This window comes from Pyrgilauda ruficollis, unplaced genomic scaffold (assembly GCF_017590135.1).
Source record: "Pyrgilauda ruficollis isolate IOZ18807 unplaced genomic scaffold, ASM1759013v1 scaffold25, whole genome shotgun sequence".
Taxonomy (NCBI): domain Eukaryota; kingdom Metazoa; phylum Chordata; class Aves; order Passeriformes; family Passeridae; genus Pyrgilauda; species Pyrgilauda ruficollis.
In genome coordinates, this window is record NW_024523822.1 from 16,809,296 (window position 1) to 16,828,389 (window position 19,094).

The 19,094-nt window shown below is 38.4% G+C and overlaps 1 protein-coding gene across 1 annotated transcript in view; it reads left to right on the forward strand.

Moving 5' to 3' along the window:
* COL14A1 (collagen type XIV alpha 1 chain) overlaps positions 1-19,094 on the forward strand; it is a 114,018-nt gene that overhangs the window by 89,941 nt on the left and 4,983 nt on the right. The window contains exons 38-46 of the mRNA XM_041470570.1: positions 178-231; positions 626-721; positions 1,975-2,028; positions 2,487-2,540; positions 8,283-8,336; positions 9,233-9,304; positions 11,267-11,302; positions 11,734-11,800; positions 12,317-12,505. Of these exons, the coding sequence (XP_041326504.1) occupies positions 178-231; positions 626-721; positions 1,975-2,028; positions 2,487-2,540; positions 8,283-8,336; positions 9,233-9,304; positions 11,267-11,302; positions 11,734-11,800; positions 12,317-12,505 (676 nt within the window). The remainder of the gene's footprint in view (positions 1-177; positions 232-625; positions 722-1,974; positions 2,029-2,486; positions 2,541-8,282; positions 8,337-9,232; positions 9,305-11,266; positions 11,303-11,733; positions 11,801-12,316; positions 12,506-19,094) is intronic.

A 19,094-nucleotide genomic window follows, 5' to 3' on the forward strand; every position in this document is an offset into this window, starting at 1 on the left:
CTGTTCCTGTGTATGGCCACACTTCAGTATGTTCCAGTTTAATTACTCCCGTGGAAGGATATTTACTGATTCTTGGACACTGATTCAGGAACAGGAAGAATCTGTTTGGGCTTCTCTGGATTTCATTTCTGTTTGAGAGTTTTGGTTTTCAGTGAGTCTCGTGCTTGTTCTTTACAGGGTGGTCCAGGTGTCAGAGGTGCCAAAGGTCATCGTGGTGATCCAGGTCCAAAGGTACTTTTTAAAGCACTCTGCATTTGACAGATGCATGGGTTCTTGGTTTATCCCTGCATCTAGAAATGAATTCCAGATTGTCTCTGGTATTTTTGAGGAAAAAGTCTAGTGAAATGTCACTGGCATTTACTGTGGTTCTTTTCAAAACAATTACTTGTCCTATTTGTTCCTTGATAAAAGACATAAAATTCAGAATGCTGCTTTCACAGAATAAATCATCCTCTTTTTTTTAGTGTTTATAAAGAAACTAGACAGTTTTAAATTGAACCCTAACTTCTCAATCATGTTAACTCATATTTCAGATGTTTTTGAATCTATTGGTATTTAATTCTTCAAACAGAAGCTGCCTTTGTCCATATGATAAGAGTTTAACTTATGTCCTCTGCTACTTTAGGGACCAGATGGACCTCGAGGTGAAATTGGTGTTCCTGGGCCGCAGGGACCTCCCGGACCACAAGGACCCAGTGGACTTTCTATTCAAGGGCTTCCAGTGAGACTTAAAAAATCAATAGGCATTTTTTCTGTGATCTTTTAAACAGCAAATGGCTTAGACTGGACTGAAATAGCTTTTGCTGTTGTGATCAGAATCTGAATTTCAGTATTTGAGGTGAAATCACAGATGTGGGTTTGACCTCTAGCAAACATGGGTTCGATGCCAGAATTTCTGGTTTTTTTTTATTTTCAACTGAATTTTGAGTCAGCTGAAAGTATTTGATTACAGGTTGAATATGACCTGGGTATTAGCATCCAAGCCTGGAGTCAAGTGAAAATAAATTGCAGTGGGGGTTGTGACATGGCACTAGACCAAAGTGTTAATATCTTCTCTTTTTCCGGCTGTACAGCTCATTGCAGATCAGTTCTGACTTGAAAGGTGTACCCAAGAAAGAACACCATATTCTCTGCCAAAATTAAGCAATAATATTAATTACATAATAAAATCTATCATCAGAGGAAGTGATTAGGCCTGGATTTGTAAAGCTGTTGTGAAATAAGTCAGAGAATTTCATCATAAACATTGTTAGAATAATGAACAAGTAGCACTTATCTTGTTTCGTACATGTCTCCAGTAGATGGGTACAGACAAGTCTAGAAAAGTAGTAATACATATATTACTTTCTGCTAGGTTTTTTTTTCAAAATTTACTATATTATAATAAAATTTCATCCTTTTTTCCAGCCTATATGATACTAATGGAAAATATAATGGCTTACCAAAGCTGTATATTCTTGATTATGTTGTCATAGAGAATAATAAGAATAATTATAAGAGCAGTTATTTCATAGAGAAATTGGTTTTTTATAAAAGTTAATGTTCATTTATTATCTAGAAAAGTATATCCTTCTCATGCATATGTACCATAGGAACATGCCTAGTTTCCACAGAAAACCCATTTTTTTCACCATTTTTGGAGATACTTCTGAGGCCTGAAGTGAAACCAATTCCTTTAAAGGGAAAAAGAAAATCTCTACCCTTTTTTTTGTAACAAAATCGTTATAGTTTTATCAGGTTACTTATGAAACCTTTCAAAATTAGTTTTATTTTTTATGTTTATAACTTCTACATTTGCAGTTTTGCAAATAAGGGTCTGTATGTTTGCTTTCAGAAAGAAACATAGTCTGTTTTCTCACTGGTTGCTTTGGGTTTTTTTTTGTTTTTTTTTTTTTTTAAGAAGCTGAAGGGAACTGTTAAAAATAGAAAAGTAACCATGTATTTGGTTTACTATGTGTGATTGTTTATTTGCAGGGGCCACCAGGTGAAAAGGGAGAGAAGGGAGATCTTGGTTTTCCTGGCCTGCAGGTATTCCCTATTGTATATCCTGTCACTTGAATGTTTGAATGTTGAATTGACATCGCTGTTTGTTTAGGGCACATTTTACAAACTGCTGAGAAATGTATTGTTGGGGTGAGTTTGAACAGGGGATTAGAAAGAGGAGGAATCCAGGGTATGCTGGTGTGCAGCAGCTGTTTCACTTGGGCCTGAAGAGTTGGTTACTTTCTTGTTTAATGCTGAAATCGTGTCTCTGTAGACTCAACCCCTCTGCATTTTAATGATGTGTGTTTACCCATCTCTCATTTCACAGAAATATCTTCTTTACTGAATTTCTTCTGTGAGATTCATTACCACCCATTATTGAGCCACCCATTATTGAGCTTCCTAGTTCCATTTATCCAAAACATGTCATACGGTTTCACTCGAAAATTAGTTGGATTCTGTTCATTTGAGCTCATTATTTTCTCTCCTTTTATAATGCTTAGGGTGTCCCAGGAGCTTCAGGTTCACCAGGAAGAGATGGAGCTCAAGGTCAAAGGGTAAGCTAAAATGAGTATGTTTTACATGTGTTTTATTCCCATTATGTAAGGGAAATGTTTCCTAATATGGTGGATTTATTATAATTTGTGCCACCTCTGTCCTTTCTGGAGGTCATCTCTCTGTGCCAATGGGCACAGGAGGGTGGACATCCTTCTGTCTGCTGATGAGGGCTGAGATGTGTGATGGGAGCCCTGCACGATGCCTGTGCTTTATGCGTTTGGTAGAAGTAGATGTCACTTGTGTTCAGCATTGCCAGTTAATCTCTTGGCTTATATATATAAAACTAAATGGTTGTTGAATGGTGTATAATTAGTATGCAATCCAAGGCAATGATCTAAATTTGCTTTCTAGCTAAGTAATGAAACAGAGACAACTACAAGGTAATTTAGCATTGAATGTAGAATGATACGTGCAGAAACAGTTGACATGAACAAAAGGTGAAAAATAATACCAAAACTTAGTCAACCTTATTCTGCTCCTGGTAAAACAACTGCAGATACTTACAGTCTGTCTAGGAGTCAGTAAAAGAAAATTCATTTTCATTTGTGCAGTTAAGCCTCTAAGTCCTCTTCTTTGTCTCCTTGGGGAGACTTCTGGTTCATTGTTAGTCAGACTCTGGAAAGTTATTGTTAGCATAGCAGAAATTCATTATGAAATATAACTTTTCAGTTTCATTTGAGCAAGATTTACATATTCACAATTCTCTTTTTGGAAATATTAATGTAACTTGAACTTCAGAGAAATCTGGGAATTCTTTGATTTTCTGACCTTGTTATAAAAAAACCCAAACCCTGTAGCAAAACATGTATTTGAGCTCACTATTATTGATTTAAACAGTGGCATGTCTTTATGTCTGGAGAAATAATTGCACTGAAGTTACTGTAGAATTTGGGCAATAGAAAAATGTGGTTTTTTCCGCTAAAAATAAAAAAAGGCATTTTATTCATACAAAGATTTATGCAATATTATCATCAGATGAATAATCTAATTGGAGGAATAGCCTTCTAATTTTCAATTAAATTATATTGAAATATGTAATAAATGCATTTTTTTCTCCCTACTTTATAATACTGTGATGTGTTATGGTTTTACATGTTTTTATGTCTTCTTTTTGGCTGCATTGGAATATTTCCCTCTAAATTTCCCAACTTTCATGCCACTTGTTCATCTCCAGGTTAATAGAGACCTGGATGCTGATGAACATTTGGGCTTTTGCCCTGTTCACTCTGGTCTTGGTCCTGGACAAGTTGAGATGGTGCCAAACATTGTACAAGGGAGTGCTACGTGCCTCCTCCCCCTACACTCCTGATCGTGAGGGACATGGAGGAGCCTGCAGCTCAAGGAGAGAAGAACTCTGTGCTTTGATGTTATTCTGTAGCTGAATTCATATTTAGCAGAGGATCCCTCAGCCATGCCTTGATGGCAGCAGCAGTTCAGGAGTGATCTAGTTCTCCCACACGTGGCAGTTACCAGGTTGTTGCCAAGATGATATTCCAGAGAAAAGCTGAGGAAGATGAGTGCAGCAAAAGTTTTTGATGCAGCCTGGAAAAGGCATATGGTGTTTATTCTGTAGAATACAGCACTGTTTTCTATAAAAAGGTATGGCAATTACATAAATTGCCTGTTTTTATAGATACAGTAATAATGCTTTGTTTGTGTGTTCTCTTTCTTCTTCTTCTTTTTTCTTCTTCTGTTCTGCTAAGCATGGGAGCTGGATAAACAACGCAGAGCTCATAAAATTAGTCCTGTTAGCCTGGTATTGTCTCTGTACAACCCTTATGCAATGTTGTCCAGATGTAATTATTTCTATGGCAACAAATAATTATGCTATACTGATTTTATGGTGTTGTAACTAATTTGATTCCTGTGAAGTTATGACAACATGAAATTGCTTTTAATGGGCAAAGATCCCAAACCCATTACTTCACCGCAGTCTCTTTGAAGACCCAGCAGTTAAAAAAGAGATAATTCTGAAGGGCATAACTGCAGCAGCAAAGGGAAACTGGAAAATTCCTGAGAAGTAAATTGCCTTTTTTCTTAATGTTCCTTTTGTTGGGTTTCCTCCTGTTAGCCAAGATGCCAAATTGTTTTGCAAGCATTATAGTACTAGAACTGGGATTTTCTGTGCTTTTCTTTGCCTAGTTATCCCTTCCTCTTTAGTATTTATTGATCTTTAAATATTTTCATTATAGTGGTACCAGTGCTGTAGAGTACTTAGGCAGGTTGCTAAATCACACTGATTTTAATGGGGGGTAAGCATAGGGCTGATATTTATTGGCAGATCTCTGAGAACTTTGAACTGGGTATAATGTGATATTAGACTCATGAAATACTGGAATGGAGTTTCTATTTCCTTCAGTTCCTGATAATTGGAATCACTTCACTTTTAGTTTGTTTTCCCTTCTTTTTGTTTTGATTTCTAGTGTTCATACTTTCTGATTTTCTTTTTGAAATCACTTGAGGAAAGGGTTTGATTTTCCTTTCTTAATGTTGTAACTCAACACTTAATCTGTAAAATTTCTTTTTTGTATTTCTGAACTTGGTTTTTAGTCCCTGTCTTATTTGGGTTTTTTTTTTTGTGTTTTAGAAAGAAATAGAACATCTTCCCTGTCAGTTATGTGAATTCATAAAAAGGGCCTTTTCATAATGACATACCCTCCCTATGAAGAAGAATATGATGTAATAAAAATACTTTGGGAAGGTTGAATCAGAGTTAAAAAAAAAAAGTTTTTTTTCTGATAATAAAGCAAATATTCTGAATATGCATGACAATATTTCATACCTGTCTGGCAACCTGTTTAAATTTTCATCTCAGACTCCACATGAGGAACAGTCCCTTGCTCTCTCATCAGCTTCCAGAGTATCAGGAAAGATTTTATAGATGTAAAACAGCTTATTTTTATTGTGTGGCTGGAGCTGTGGTTGTTTAGTGTCCTTTCTTGCTGCCCCATATTTGCAGCTAGCAGTATAGGGGAGTTTTACTAAAGAGAACAGATCATGTTTCTCCACCAACAGTCCCAAGCATTTCATGTTGAAAGATCTTGAATTGGCAGTTATGTGTCCCAGGCTGCAGGGGTTTTTTAAAAAGCTCTACATGAAAGCCTTTCAAGCCTGGCTCGGTAGCTTCAGTTAAGTTTTTGCTGGTATCTGGTCCTACTTGAAAAGTCACCTCTCCACAAGTTGCCCCAAACAAATTCCAGGCTACAGAAAGCTCAAGAGTTTATAATGAGGTCAGCAGCAGTACTGATTTCAGCACCCTTGAGATTTTACTGGTGATGCCATTTGTATTTTGGCAAATAAAATCCCTTCTAAAATTTCTGTCAGAGCTACACTCTTTCTCTAGCACTTTTTTTTTCATGCCATTAGCAAAATATGTCTTCATTTAAACTTACTTTCCAAAATTATGTAAGATTCTAGTTACATAAGATGATATTTGATTCTAAGACCTACATCCTGGGTCACACATCAAAATCTGTCCTATCCTGTTCTTGGACATGCAGTTCCATGGAAGAGAATCAGTGGCTCTGTGCAGAGTCATTTCTATCCTGGATGTGACAGAAATATGTAATTCCTCCAGTGTGCTATGTAATTCCTCCAGTCATTCCCCTTGGATTAGAGGTGGTTAAGCAAAGAGGAGAATTCAATAAATGGGAGATTAAATAGCATCTACCAGGCTTCAGTACTTAGAATACAACTTTGTGAATTCTCACTGTGCTCTATTTTCTTCTACATTACACACACCAAAAATTACGGGAGAAAGAGCCAGAAGAAATAAATTCCCACTCTTCCTGCCAATTTCCTGGTACTTACTAATCTCTGCTCTCAGCTCAAAAGTTCAGAATGAGTGTCAGATCCATTCTGGCCATCAGGTGGTCTGAGTAACATCATCTTCAAATGCTGCTGGCAGCACAAACAAATACATTTAGTCTTTTACCACCATGAGAGAATAGGTATGTCATACTCTTTCTTGAACCAGGCTTCTATTTGATTTATTTTATTTATGTATAGCAATTTTCACATCTAGAAAGTGAAGTAGAGGTGATCTTTTGTGGGCGATACAGACACAATGCCAAGAGAAATAAACCCTAGGAGAATAGACAGGAGGTGATTACTGAGCAGCCAGGAGTAAGAGCACTGCTCAGAAGAAAGAAATTGTGAAATATATTCCAAGAAAATATATTGCTGATCATACTGTTAATTCTACTCTTTGACTGGAGTGGGAGAAAAGAAAGACATATGGTTTTCTTTTTCTTTAGAAGCTTGTGTGAATCCACACTAGATCCTAGAAGTCAGTGGAAAGCACTATATTTCCCTTCCCCTAGTTAAATTAAGCCCTTAAAAGGGTCAAATGAGTTTTCATCCTGCTTTGGAACTGAGCAAAAATAAATAGAGGTTTTACATATTTGCTTTAAAAAGTGAAACGTGGAGGTGTCAGCTTCATCTGGCTACACTGTGGAATATGAAGGTATTTCTTATCAAGTCTAAGGATTCCAAGATAACATAATGTGAGTGGATTATGCGGCTTATTTTATCACCAAAACACCTGTCCACTAGAGATTTTTAAAAAACCTTTCCAGGTATATGGGAGATCATATCTCCCACCAGCCATTTTTTATTCCATATGATTGCAGATTTGAATAATAGTTTCCAAATTGTGCAAAGCATAAAACTAGTAGTATATGTTATATTCATTACTAAAACTATGTCAGAAACAAAGATTTGGAAAAAAGTACAAACAAAAAAGTTGTAAATTTTTCTTCTGAAGCTCCATGAGATACTGAGGCCTGGAATGTTCTTTACTGTGTGTGTCACCATAAACATTTTCAAACATTTCAGCAATAAACCAAACACTCTCTAGCATAAACCACCTTTCAAACTGGTCTTGAGCCAGAGGTAAAACCATATATCTCCTGTTCAGGCTGCAAAGTAATTAAAGAATTGTCTAATCACCAGGCTGGTCAGAAACCCAAGCTTTATAGCACGTGTATACAAAGTGCACATATTGGTTAATTTGTATTAACCAAATTATCTTATGTAAAGTAAAGAATACTTTATTAATAGTGTATTTTCTTCTACATCTGGTCCGTGTTTTTTCTGTGATGTACTGGCTTTCCAGTTTCCAAGTTATCTTTAGTTTTTGGCTCCCATTTCTGGAAGCTCTGAGGCACGTTCCTAATGGAAACCACATGAGCATTCCCGCTGCTTCCTGCAGCAGGACCTCAGCGATGGCTGGAGCGCACGAGCAGCGCTGCTGGGCACAGAGATCCGCTCGCTGCCTCCTTTCAGCACCTCATCAGTGGCACTGGGAGTGCTTCAGGGACAACAGATGCAGAAACGTGACCTTGTGGTAGAGAGGTTTGACAGCAAACCCTCTCATTTATTTCCCTGCAGAAGTGTTCTAAGTGAGAATTGCCAGTATGAAGAATTTGGTATTGTCTTTTCTTGAAAAAAAATTGCTTGACTAGCTGGTTTGGTTATTATTTTTTTTTTTTAATCTTGGTAACACTATAGCTTCTTTTTCAGAAATAAACCCTCCCCAGGACAAAGAAGGAAATTTTTTTGTAAGAGACCACTACCAGCAGGTATTAATTTAGAAAAAAAAAACCAAAACCAAACAACACAACAACAAAGCAAAACAAAACCAAAGAACTAAAGTAAAAAAATTCTTCTAGATTAAACAGAACAGATTCATGAAGTACATATAAAAAGCTGATGAAATTGCATTTATTTATCTTTTATAGGGCTTTCCTGGCAAGGATGGACCCACAGGCCCACAAGGACCTCCTGGCCCAATGGTGAGTATTTCCCATGGAATTTCTTACTGCAAAAGTCAGCAGGATTTGGGGGGATTACAGGTCACACCGTTATCTATGCTGCAGTGGATAGAGCAAGGCCAAGGGAAGTCAGAATTCTCATGATGCACAGAGTTGGCAGAGAGCTGCTTGTCCAGTGTAATTTCTTTCCACTCCTACTTAGCTCAAGAAGAAAATGCCTCCCATGGGGAGGGGAGAGAGTTGTTCTGTCAACAGATTGATATCTTGTTCTTAGTCAAGCAACTGCACTATAAAGAGGGAATTACTGCTTTTAACATTTGAAACAAGACTTTCTTGTTGTCAAAAATTCCAATTAGGACTATTAGCTGAAGTGAAACACCAAGTTTTACTTGGTTTAGAGGCTGGAGGTAAGCACAGGTGCCCTCATAGAGTAATCAAGGAAGACAGCAGAGGCTGCCTCTAGTGCAGGATATATGTTGCCTTCAGAATCAGTCTCAGCCTTCTCAGTTAGGGCAGCTAGGCAAAGTTAATGCCTTCTTAATAGATTTAAAAGATTAGATGAAGCTGCTGGTTGTACTGAGTGTTCTCCAAGCCATCTTGTTGTTTTCCACAAAGAACATTCTGAGTCATCCCCCCTGAACACAGTACTGACATCACAGGATTTAGTCCAGTGATTCAGCAATTTCTGCCTGTTCCAGAAAGCAGCCCAAGCTATTTTTCTTTAAGTTTATATTTTCTTAAGTGCTTTTCTCAGAGCTGTGCTTATGGTGCTCTTTTCCCTGCAAATTTTATTTCTTAGTTTTCTCTCTGGGAATCTCCAGTCTTTGACTGACAGAGCTGTCTGTGCACTTCTCCTCATCAGGACTCATGGATGTTGATTGTCATCACTACTATTTTCCTCTTCTTTTTCCACATAGGGCATACCTGGTGCTCCAGGTGTTCCAGGTGTTACTGGAAGTCAGGGGCCACAAGGCGATGTTGGAGCTCCTGTAAGTAAAAGTCACTGATATTTCTCTGTCTGCTGTTGTGCATTGGTTGGTTTCTGAGTCTGGCTTCACTCTTTGACAGAACTCCTATGATCTGTTTGCAGTTAGTGGCTAAGTTAAACATCATATTGACCTTTCTTTGTTCATTCTTTGTAATTAAATATATTTGTTGATCTTACATACAATGTTTGGAATATAGGGATTATAGTCAAAACACAGAAGTTAAAAATGCAACTATGTGAATTTGTAGTCTTTGTGTAATTACATTCTTCTTTTTTTTCCCTTTGCCCTTCCAGCGACTCTCTGGAAATTCAAGTATTTGTTAACCTGAATATTTCCAAAATATTGTTCTGATTTCCAAACTGTGAAAATAATATATGAATAAAAACCTGGCTTTTGAGTTTACTCAGTGTTTAAACCAGAACAAATGACTAATTACTAGGGCTTTTTATATAATTTATGTAATTTTTTGAAAATTATATCCTCTGTATCTAAAATTAGTATTAGGAACCTCCAATATTAAGTTTATATCTCAGATGTTATTTTTTATGAATTATTTTGAAAACCCCAGAACAAAACATTTTGACAGGAAGAAAGGAATACAACTATGAAATCAATGTGTATTTTATGTAAAAGAGAATATTTACAGTGGACTTTTTTGTCTCTGTAAGAGTTCAAACAATATTATGTATTCATATTTTAACATTTGACTACTTGTTTAATCATAAAGCCTGCTCAGCTTTTTCCCATCTATTACAGTAAACATCCTATTTAATTTTTAAAGACATCAGAATGGGACAGTATGTATTTCTGACTCTTTGTAGAATAGAAATTATTTTTCCAAAATCCAGTTTGGTTTAGAGATTTAGGCCAATGCAAGCATTTTCATTCGGTTAAGTGGAATTGAAATTAAATTGACTGATAATATATAAGCAAAGATAGCAATCTAAATGCCCAGTTTTGCATAGTTTCTAAATGTAAACATGGAGTCTATAATAGAGATTTGATGAGCTCTGAAAACTTTATTATCAATATATAACATGTTGACTATGCAGTTCCTGTCCAAACACATGTTCCAGATACTGAACAAAATTTTCTACAATGTAGGTATTCCTGTGAGTCATGCAAGAGCTCTGCTGTTCATGGTTAGACTCTAGTAGTGCAGAAAAAAACAGGTTGCTGAAAAATTACTGAGCTTTCTATTCCAAAAAGTAGAGTTATAGAATAGAGTCCTTAGAAATAGTCTTTTAGTCTTTGTAGGAGTTTCCTCTCTCCAAGAACGGAATAAGCTGCGCTTAACCATGTATCTGTCAGCAACCACAAGGATCAAGTCCAGCTCTCAAGTGGATGGCCCATACAGGCTTCAAACCCATGGCCTTGGTGTTATTAGCACCAGGCTCTGACCAACAGACCTTTCCTTGCTTCAGGAATTCCTGAGAAATGTGCAGCCTACCCCAAAAACCAACATTGGTGAATTTGCAACTGCCCTAGACAACTTGTTTTAATCCATAATCCTCCTCACCATCATTACAGTTTTACATTATCCTTAATGTCAAACATAATTTTCTGTGCAGTTTAATCCCATTGCTCGCTCTGTTCATAGTGGATGCAGAGTATCAGTACAGCAAATTTCAGGCTGCTAATTTGCAAAAATTAGACCTGTTTCAGCCATATGAAATGCATCATGTGGTGGCCTGACCTTGCTATCATTTTGAATAAATGAATTCAGTGTGTGGCAAACACTTGTGAAAGTCATTGTTCCCATGTAATTGCCAAAGGTGAACATTTTGTTGAGTACTGAAATGATAGAAGTGTATTTGTCACTGTCACATAACCTCCTGAAAGGTTGTTTATTGTTTATTTCTTCTCCCTTTACTATGAATCTGCAAGGCAGATGAAGTTCAGGTATTAAAAATTTTGAACAGAACAAAATGAGAATTAATTTTGCATTAAATCTTTTCATAGGGTCCTCCTGGAGCTAAGGGGGAAAGGGGTGAAAGGGTAAGTCTATGTTCATCTTAGTTGTGGTTTTTTTTTTCCTGCCTGGCCTTCTGTCTCATAAAGAGCTTTTCCAAAAAAAATTATGTTTCTCTGTGTTTACAGGCAGAGTAGTTTTCTCTTTGCAATTACGCAAACTTTCATTCTTTTCCAGACATGTTCTTTTATATAGCTACATTAATGTTTTGAAGGTGGGAAGTATGTGGCAGTAAGCATGCCTCCAAATCTCTCATTAGGGTTATCTTCTCAGACCTCTCTGATTGTTGGCCAAATAGAGGGAAGCAGTGAAATCACAAAATTTCTTTGGCTTTCCTTTCTCATCTGTGAGGATATAATGTCTCAGCAATAATAAATATCCTTCTCTGCTCAAACTGCTGTCAGCACAGAACTGACTCAAGAAACTGTTTCCTGACTCTGCTGCTGTTGTTGTCCAGGGTGATCTCCAGTCCCAAGCAATGGTCCGGGCTGTTGCTCGTCAAGTGTGTGAGCAGCTCATCCAAGGCAAGTACACAGATAGTCCACATGCTTCTCTCTCTGGAATGGATCTTTTCCTGCCACAGCTACTTACAAATATGACACTTTGCAAAATATCTAAGGGGATCTGTTTGTTTTAGACTAGACAGTTGAGATTTATGTTTCAACTAGATTTATGTTCAACTGGATGTATGTCCAACTAGAGCTGATTAGCATCAGCCTTCTGAAAAAAAAGCTGGAATTGTCTCCAAGCTATTACAGTTTACAGAAGCTTCTGCTGCACCAGTTTTAAATTTTTATAGACATGAAATACAAAAGTCTCCCAAACCCTTGCCAAAGTAAGAAAATAAAATCCTGCACAATGGTTCTTCCATTTTCTGTGCACTCCCTAACCTACTGTTTCTACCCCAACAAGTGCACAACTTCATAATACCAAACCATGACAGACCACAGCCTTGAGAACCTGCCAGTACTCTGCTGATACTTTGCTGAACCAGATTTTTCACTGCTACTTGAAAATTATAATTCTTTTTTCCCTGACAGGTCATATGGCAAGATATAACTCGATTCTGAACCAGATTCCAAGCCAGTCTGTCTCAACACGAACCATTGCGGGACCTCCTGGTGAGCCAGGCCGGCCAGGGGCTCCAGGGCCACAGGGTGAGCAAGGATCACCAGGCATGCAAGGGTTTCCAGGAAGCCCTGGTCAGCCAGGAAGACCAGGAGAAAGAGGTAGGCTTCATACTTCACAAATAAAAAACTATACCTCCCTTTCCTGATGCATTCTGACAGCTTTTGTCTCCTGTCTAAAAGTGAAAGCAATATTTTGTCTCTAATTAATTGGTTAGCTTAACACAGACCATAATGAAGGCTCTGGAGACTGTATCGTGAAAGTCATGCAGGTGTTGCCAAGTGTGTTTTGGCAGGATCAGACAGAGGTTTAAACTGCTGAAGATTGGTGGAATTTAATTGTGCACATCCCATCACATCACGTTTCTTCTTAGTAAGACTCTAAAGTGAGCAGAATCCCTAAATGTATAAGCAAAATAGCAATTGAAGAAAGTCAGATGCAAAACTGATGTGTATGTTAGGGAAATGCTGAGCTTTTCTGAGAACTTCAAATGTGTCAGTCTAGGAATTTCTGTGTCATGACCACCTGAAAGTATCAAGATTGTTAAAAAGACAGAAAAATTCCTAGTTTGAGGGGTTGAGAGAATCAGGAAGAGGAAATGGTGAGGTCAGAGAAAAGTAATACACTTAACATTTACAAGAATTCTCTTCTGTATTCTCATATGAAGGTTAGATCCCATTCTCCTTTCCTCCACGAGCATTGTTTAATAATGAAACATGCTCCATGTTTGATTTACTCCCTTTCTGTGCAGCCCTGGCTATCTTTTGCCCAGAGTAGCACTAACCTCAGAAGATAATACTGAGTAGATCTATAATTGTGAAAGTGCTTTGAAGAACCATCACATGAGGAGGTGACCAAAAAGCCAAGAGACAAATGTGATATTCAGAAGCAGTGAATTGGTGTTGCTAACTGAGATTTTAAAAATTAATTGCTGTGTAGACTGTTCAGGAACTTAATAGTTCCAGTTCACAGTAGCCATTATGACCATAACTAAAACATTGTTTTTAATAGAAAGTCTTAGAGTGAAACTGTGAGTCTTGCCCTCAAGACTGTGAATTCCATTACCATTTTGAAAAAAGAGGCAGGTACTGACCCCTCAGTCCTGCTGTTACCTGCTCCAGCTGAACAAAAACCAGGCACTGTCCAGAAAGGAGAAATGAGGGAGTGTGAGACAAGTAGAAAAGAAGATTGGAAGAGGCATCATTTCAGGAACTGACTTAAAAAAGGGTGATCTGGAGACACTGAATGCAGATTTCAGAATATTTGATTCCACACTAGTATATTTTAAATATTTTCCTTCTTCTTGGGAAGAGTTTTTTCAAGCTAGGACTTCAGAAAAGGGACAACCAAAACGCCAGGCTACAAAAAAGGAACGTCTCCAACATGTTCTGTACTTCCCATGGTGTTTGCTGTGCTGATGTCCAGACACACATTGTGGGATCGCAAAGTGATTAGATACAGTCATTTAAATGAAACATGATGTGGGTCAGCCCCTGCAGACAATATTAATGTCTGGGATGCAGCATTGGCAGCAGAGTACAGAAGGGGTAAAAAGACATTAAAAAGAACATTGCCCCTTCCCTTTCTATTACCCTTTCCTCTCTATATGGATAACTGATGTTAGAAGGGACTGATTTTGGCAGGTAGTGCTTGTGGGGAGTTTTATACTTGGTAGAGAGAAAGCTCTAATCAAGCATCCTTCAGAACTGCAGTCAGATTTTCATAAAATGTGATACCAAATGTTGGGAGTGTTCTACAATATTTTCAGCTTAAAATTAGGTTGTTTCAAGAATCCATGTGTAAACTTTAAGACAAAATAATTGGCTGGTTTATTTGGAGTTGAAGTGGATTTTAGGACATTTGTATAACTGGAGCCTTGAACAGAATCTGGAAGAAAGAGGAAGGAGCTCCTTCAGGAACTAGGCAAAAAGTATATAATAATTTATTGCTCCTTGAGGATTTAATTTCTTCAGAAACAACTGAACTTTCAGACTGATATGTGTTTGTTGCAGTAGCACTTTACTGAGCAGGAAGATGCCTTTTCTACAGCCTCTTGGGATATTTCTGAATCAATTTCTAAGGAATTGCTTTAAGCTAACCCCAAAATGCAAAAATGAAAATTAAAAATGATTTAACCAGCTTCATGCTTGTGGAGAATGATTGGAGGTTTATCATGGATTCCCAATTCTCACTTGATTCCTAATGACATATTATACACGAAAGCAGCAGACTAAAATTGTGCAGCTTCTGGCTGGAAGGAAGGGTTTTTAGGTTTCCAGTGACTACAGAGAGGAGGGTAAATGGAGTCAGACTCCATCCCTTGCTATGTTCTGAAATATTGTTTGCATTTAAGTTGTTTAGCAAACACCATGTATTATCCTGTCCTGAAGATCTCCAGGCAGCCACCTGGAAGTCTTTATGTAAAATGTGTTTCTTTTCACTAATGTCATCAGTATTTTGGTTGTATATGAAGCCAATTTAATGTCATCAGTATTTTGGTTGTATAGGAAGCCAATTTAATGTCATCAGTATTTTGGTTGTATATGAAGCCAATTTAATGTTCTGAAAGTCCAGCTCCACATCTAAGTTCAGAAAATGCCTGCAACAGAGTGTGCTAAGAAGTAATAGTCATTAGAAAGAAAAAGCACCTGTTTGCTTATCTAGTAGTGTTGCTTTTTCCCCCTCAAGCTGTTGGAACTGCTGCAGGAGCCTGTTACTGGCTCTGATCTGAGTGGCAAGGTTTTGGTAGAGGGGGAAGGTAAAAAGGTGGGGAGGCCAGATGCTTCTTTCAGCTCACCTCTCCTGCCTACCTCCTCTTCAATCCCAGCCTGTAAGAAGGGGCACTTCAAAAAGCAGCATGTGGAACTGGTTAGAAATGGTGCACCAAAGAGAGCTTTACTGGAAATGTCAGCAGTGAGAGACATCAGTGAACTTCCCTGCTCACTTGCCTGGCCAACAGCTTCTTTTCCTTTGTTTACCTTGTCACTCTGCCAAGCATTAATCAGAGGCTTTGGAAAGAGACATGGATTGAGTGTATGGAGTTGTGTTAGAAACCTCCACTTGAACTTCTAGGTCCATGATGTCCCATTCCTGGATGGGATTCCTCTCACCAGTAACACACTGAGCTGGTCCTTCCAAGAAAGACCACCTCAGTGAGAAAGGACAAGCCATTCTCTTGACAGATTCAGTTCCCAGCGTCTGTTGGCAGCTGAGAGGCCACGTTGTATTACCAGCCCCCTACAGTAAATAATCCCAGATAAATTACTAGAATTTTGCTCTTTGCTTATTTGCATAAGTATAGGGTTTGGAAAAAAAACAAATACTGATTATTCACAGCCCTCATCTCTTTTAATTTTAATTAGCTCACAGCATTGGTTTCTATTTTCCTTTCTGCTAGTTTGAACACATTTTGTTTTGGTTTTGTTTATGATCTGGGACTTAAATAACTAGTGTCTGGCTTCTGAATGCCCAGGAAGTAGTTGCGTCTCTGCAAAATGGTATAGACACATTCTTTTCTTCTTTTTGATTTCCAGTTATTTTTATAATACATGGATTTTTTCTCAACTTTGTGGAAAAATGGAAAAGCCATAGTAAAAATTATTCTGAGGCACTGCTAACTTTCAGATGCTGTGAAAGTGCAGTTCTACTACTGAATGGACTTCAGCTCTTACGTGGTCTGAAGTGCTCAATAAACCTTAGAGCTACTCAGCCTATCCCACTACGATTAAAGTACAATAAATACCTAAGTTGTCACTGGGAAAGTTACTGTTCTCAAGCACAGCTTCATCCTTATTTGCTTCCTGGCTTCATATGAAAGAGTCAGTTAAACATGTGCTATCAAAAGACACATTACAGCTGTGATGGCAAAATTTCAGTGGAATTAAATGGAACTTTTGCCAGTTTTGTCAATTAAATATTTTTATTTCCAGTTTTAGCTTCATCTGGATTAAAAAAATTAAAAAATCACAACCATGTGTTGTTTTACACTATGCTCACAGCCGAACATCTTGAAAAGAGGACATTTTTGGTAGCAGTTTAATTTTTCTTAAGCGCAATACATAGTTCTCCTCACAGGACAGTATTCCCTTAAAGAGAAAATTAGATAAAGAACACTTGAGATTTCCATTTGTGCAGATATCATGGAAATCTATTTTTCTTTGCTAGAGAATGTGTTTATGAGTTATTGAGTTTTCAATAACTGGTGCTATCAGAGTTATCTTTAATGTAGAGTTGGAAATAATTGATTTCAGTTGCTTGTTATCTCCATGGGGCTTAAATGAAGACATTGCTTATTTGGGATGGGGACAAGACATAAACCCATGGTTAGCAAGAAGGGGAGAGACAGTTTGATGGTATTGCTGAAGCATGTCCAGAGCACAACATGAAAGCAGATCCTGGGACCTGAAGGCATCCTTAACTCAAATGGCAAGTTTTGATACACACACTTTCATTCTGAGGGCAATTAACCATTGCAGTAACCCACAAGAGTGATGGCTTCTCTGGTTGGCTTTTTGTAAGCCATGCTCTGTGGCACCAAAGATGAGTTGGGTGAACTTTGAATAGTCTAACATTTATTAGGAGTGAGCTAAGAGGTCTGTGAGTCTCTTAAGTTCTTTAGAGAAGCCCATCGCTTTAACTCATGAGCATTTTGCCTTAGGAGTAGGATATTTTTGCATCAGTGTTTATGTTCTCTTTAACTTGGATAAACTTTACTGGAAATCAGACTAAAAGAAACCTGATGCAGACTTTTATCTTGGCCTTCAGTGTTTGCTTTCAAAGAAGGTTTGCCCTGCACAAGAGATTCATAATTTATTCTAGAATGAATGTTTTATTCTTAGCCTGAGTATATTTGTTTCATGTTTAGCATTTCTTACTGACATTTTATCCTGTGAACATCACATACGAGTATGTGTTTTGGTGTGTGTTAATAATTATAATTGAGTGCATGGCAGGCTGTGATTTCAAAACATTGTGGCTGCTGCCTTTGAAGTCACCAAGTAATGTTACCATGCAGTAGGATAAGCAATGGTCCTTGTACTGAACAGCTGTGTAGATTGCAGATGCTTGTAATGGGTCATTCTCAGGAAAAAAGCAATTCACAAAAACAGACTTTGCCTTTTGCAAAGGGCAAACCTTTCCCTGCAGGTCCTGTGGGGTAAGAGATAATTTGGACACACTTACCTTGTTACAAGGCCTGCAGTACAGAGAATTGCAATAGATGAGTTTCTGCATATGTTTGAAGCAAGCCAGGGCTAAGCAAATTTCAGGCATGTGGCAAAAACCACCACCACCACTATCCTTCCCTCACAGTTATGCAACTGAAGGAAATAAAAGGCAAAAAAGGGAAACAGGCAATGCTTTAACTTTGCCAGGACAGTGGCAAAGAACCTTGTAGAGGTAAGGTAAAGAGGTCATCCATGCTTTGGTTAAAAATTACGTGCTCACTCTGGATTTACTGTTTGCAGTGGTGTGGCCTGTGTTTTCCATATGGGGGTCAGACAATATGTTGACCTAGAAGCCTCTTGTTCCTGCAGAAGACCCATAACTCCTTTACAGATACTGAATCCACTTCACTTCAGCAGACTCGTATTTGATAAACTTGATGTGAGCAATTCTTTGCCATCGATGGGTTTTAATTACATTTTTTCCCACACTTTTTATTTACTTATTTGCTTCCATTACAAATTAGCTTAAGAAGGCAAAAAAGATCTTCTGTGACTCTGAGGGGAAACCTGATGAGGAGGGGCTGAGGCCACTTGGTTTGTCCAACCAGGAGACTGAGGAGAGACCTCGTTGCAGTTACAACTTCCTCGTGAGGAGAAGAGGAGGTGCAGGCACTGATCTCTTCTCTGTGATGACAGTGACAGAACCCAAGGGAACGGCCTGAAGTTGTGTCAGGGGAGACATTGGTTGGATATCAGGAAAAGGTTCTTTACCCAGAGGGTGTTTGGGCACTGAACAGGCTCCTCAGGGCAGTGGTCACAGCACCAGCCTGAAAGAGCTCAAGAAGCATTTGGACAATGCTCTCAGGCACCTGGTGTGACCCTTGGGGATGGTGCTGTGCAGGGCTGGGAACCAGACTCAATGATCTTTGTGGTGTCTTCCAACTCAGCATATTCTGTGCTCCTATGATTCCTTGCAAAAATGAGGTGTTCTCCAGCTGTTTTGCCCTAAGAGGCAGCAGTTACCTGAGCAGAGAGGAGGGAAGGAGCTCAGTCAGTTGGAGCTGCAGGTATTGTCCCATCCAGGGCAGCAGCTATTTTCTTTCTGCTCTGTGTTGATGAGGGTGCCATGTATAGACTTTGATTCTGAAAACAGGGAAGCTGTGAAGCCAGGAGAGCAATTACCAGTGCTGCAAGGGAGGTCTGGAAAATGGGGGGGGGGGGGAAGGAAAGTCCCACAAACCAGCCAGGATTTGGTGTCTTTGAACCATCCAAATCAAACACAGACTTTATGAGAATTTCCAAGTCACCAGTGGAAACTCAGGGTCTGGAATTTATAGTTTTGACACCTACTATAGTTCAACACTGCTTATTGTGATGGCTGCATATAGAAAGTGTTTTTATAGGATGCCATAGTGGCAGTGCAGAAGGAGATGGAAAGCTGGAAGTAAGCAGTGCTTTCTCTGAATTACCAGATTTGTGATCTCCACAGATCAGACACAAGGAGAGAAATTTAGTGCCACGAGTG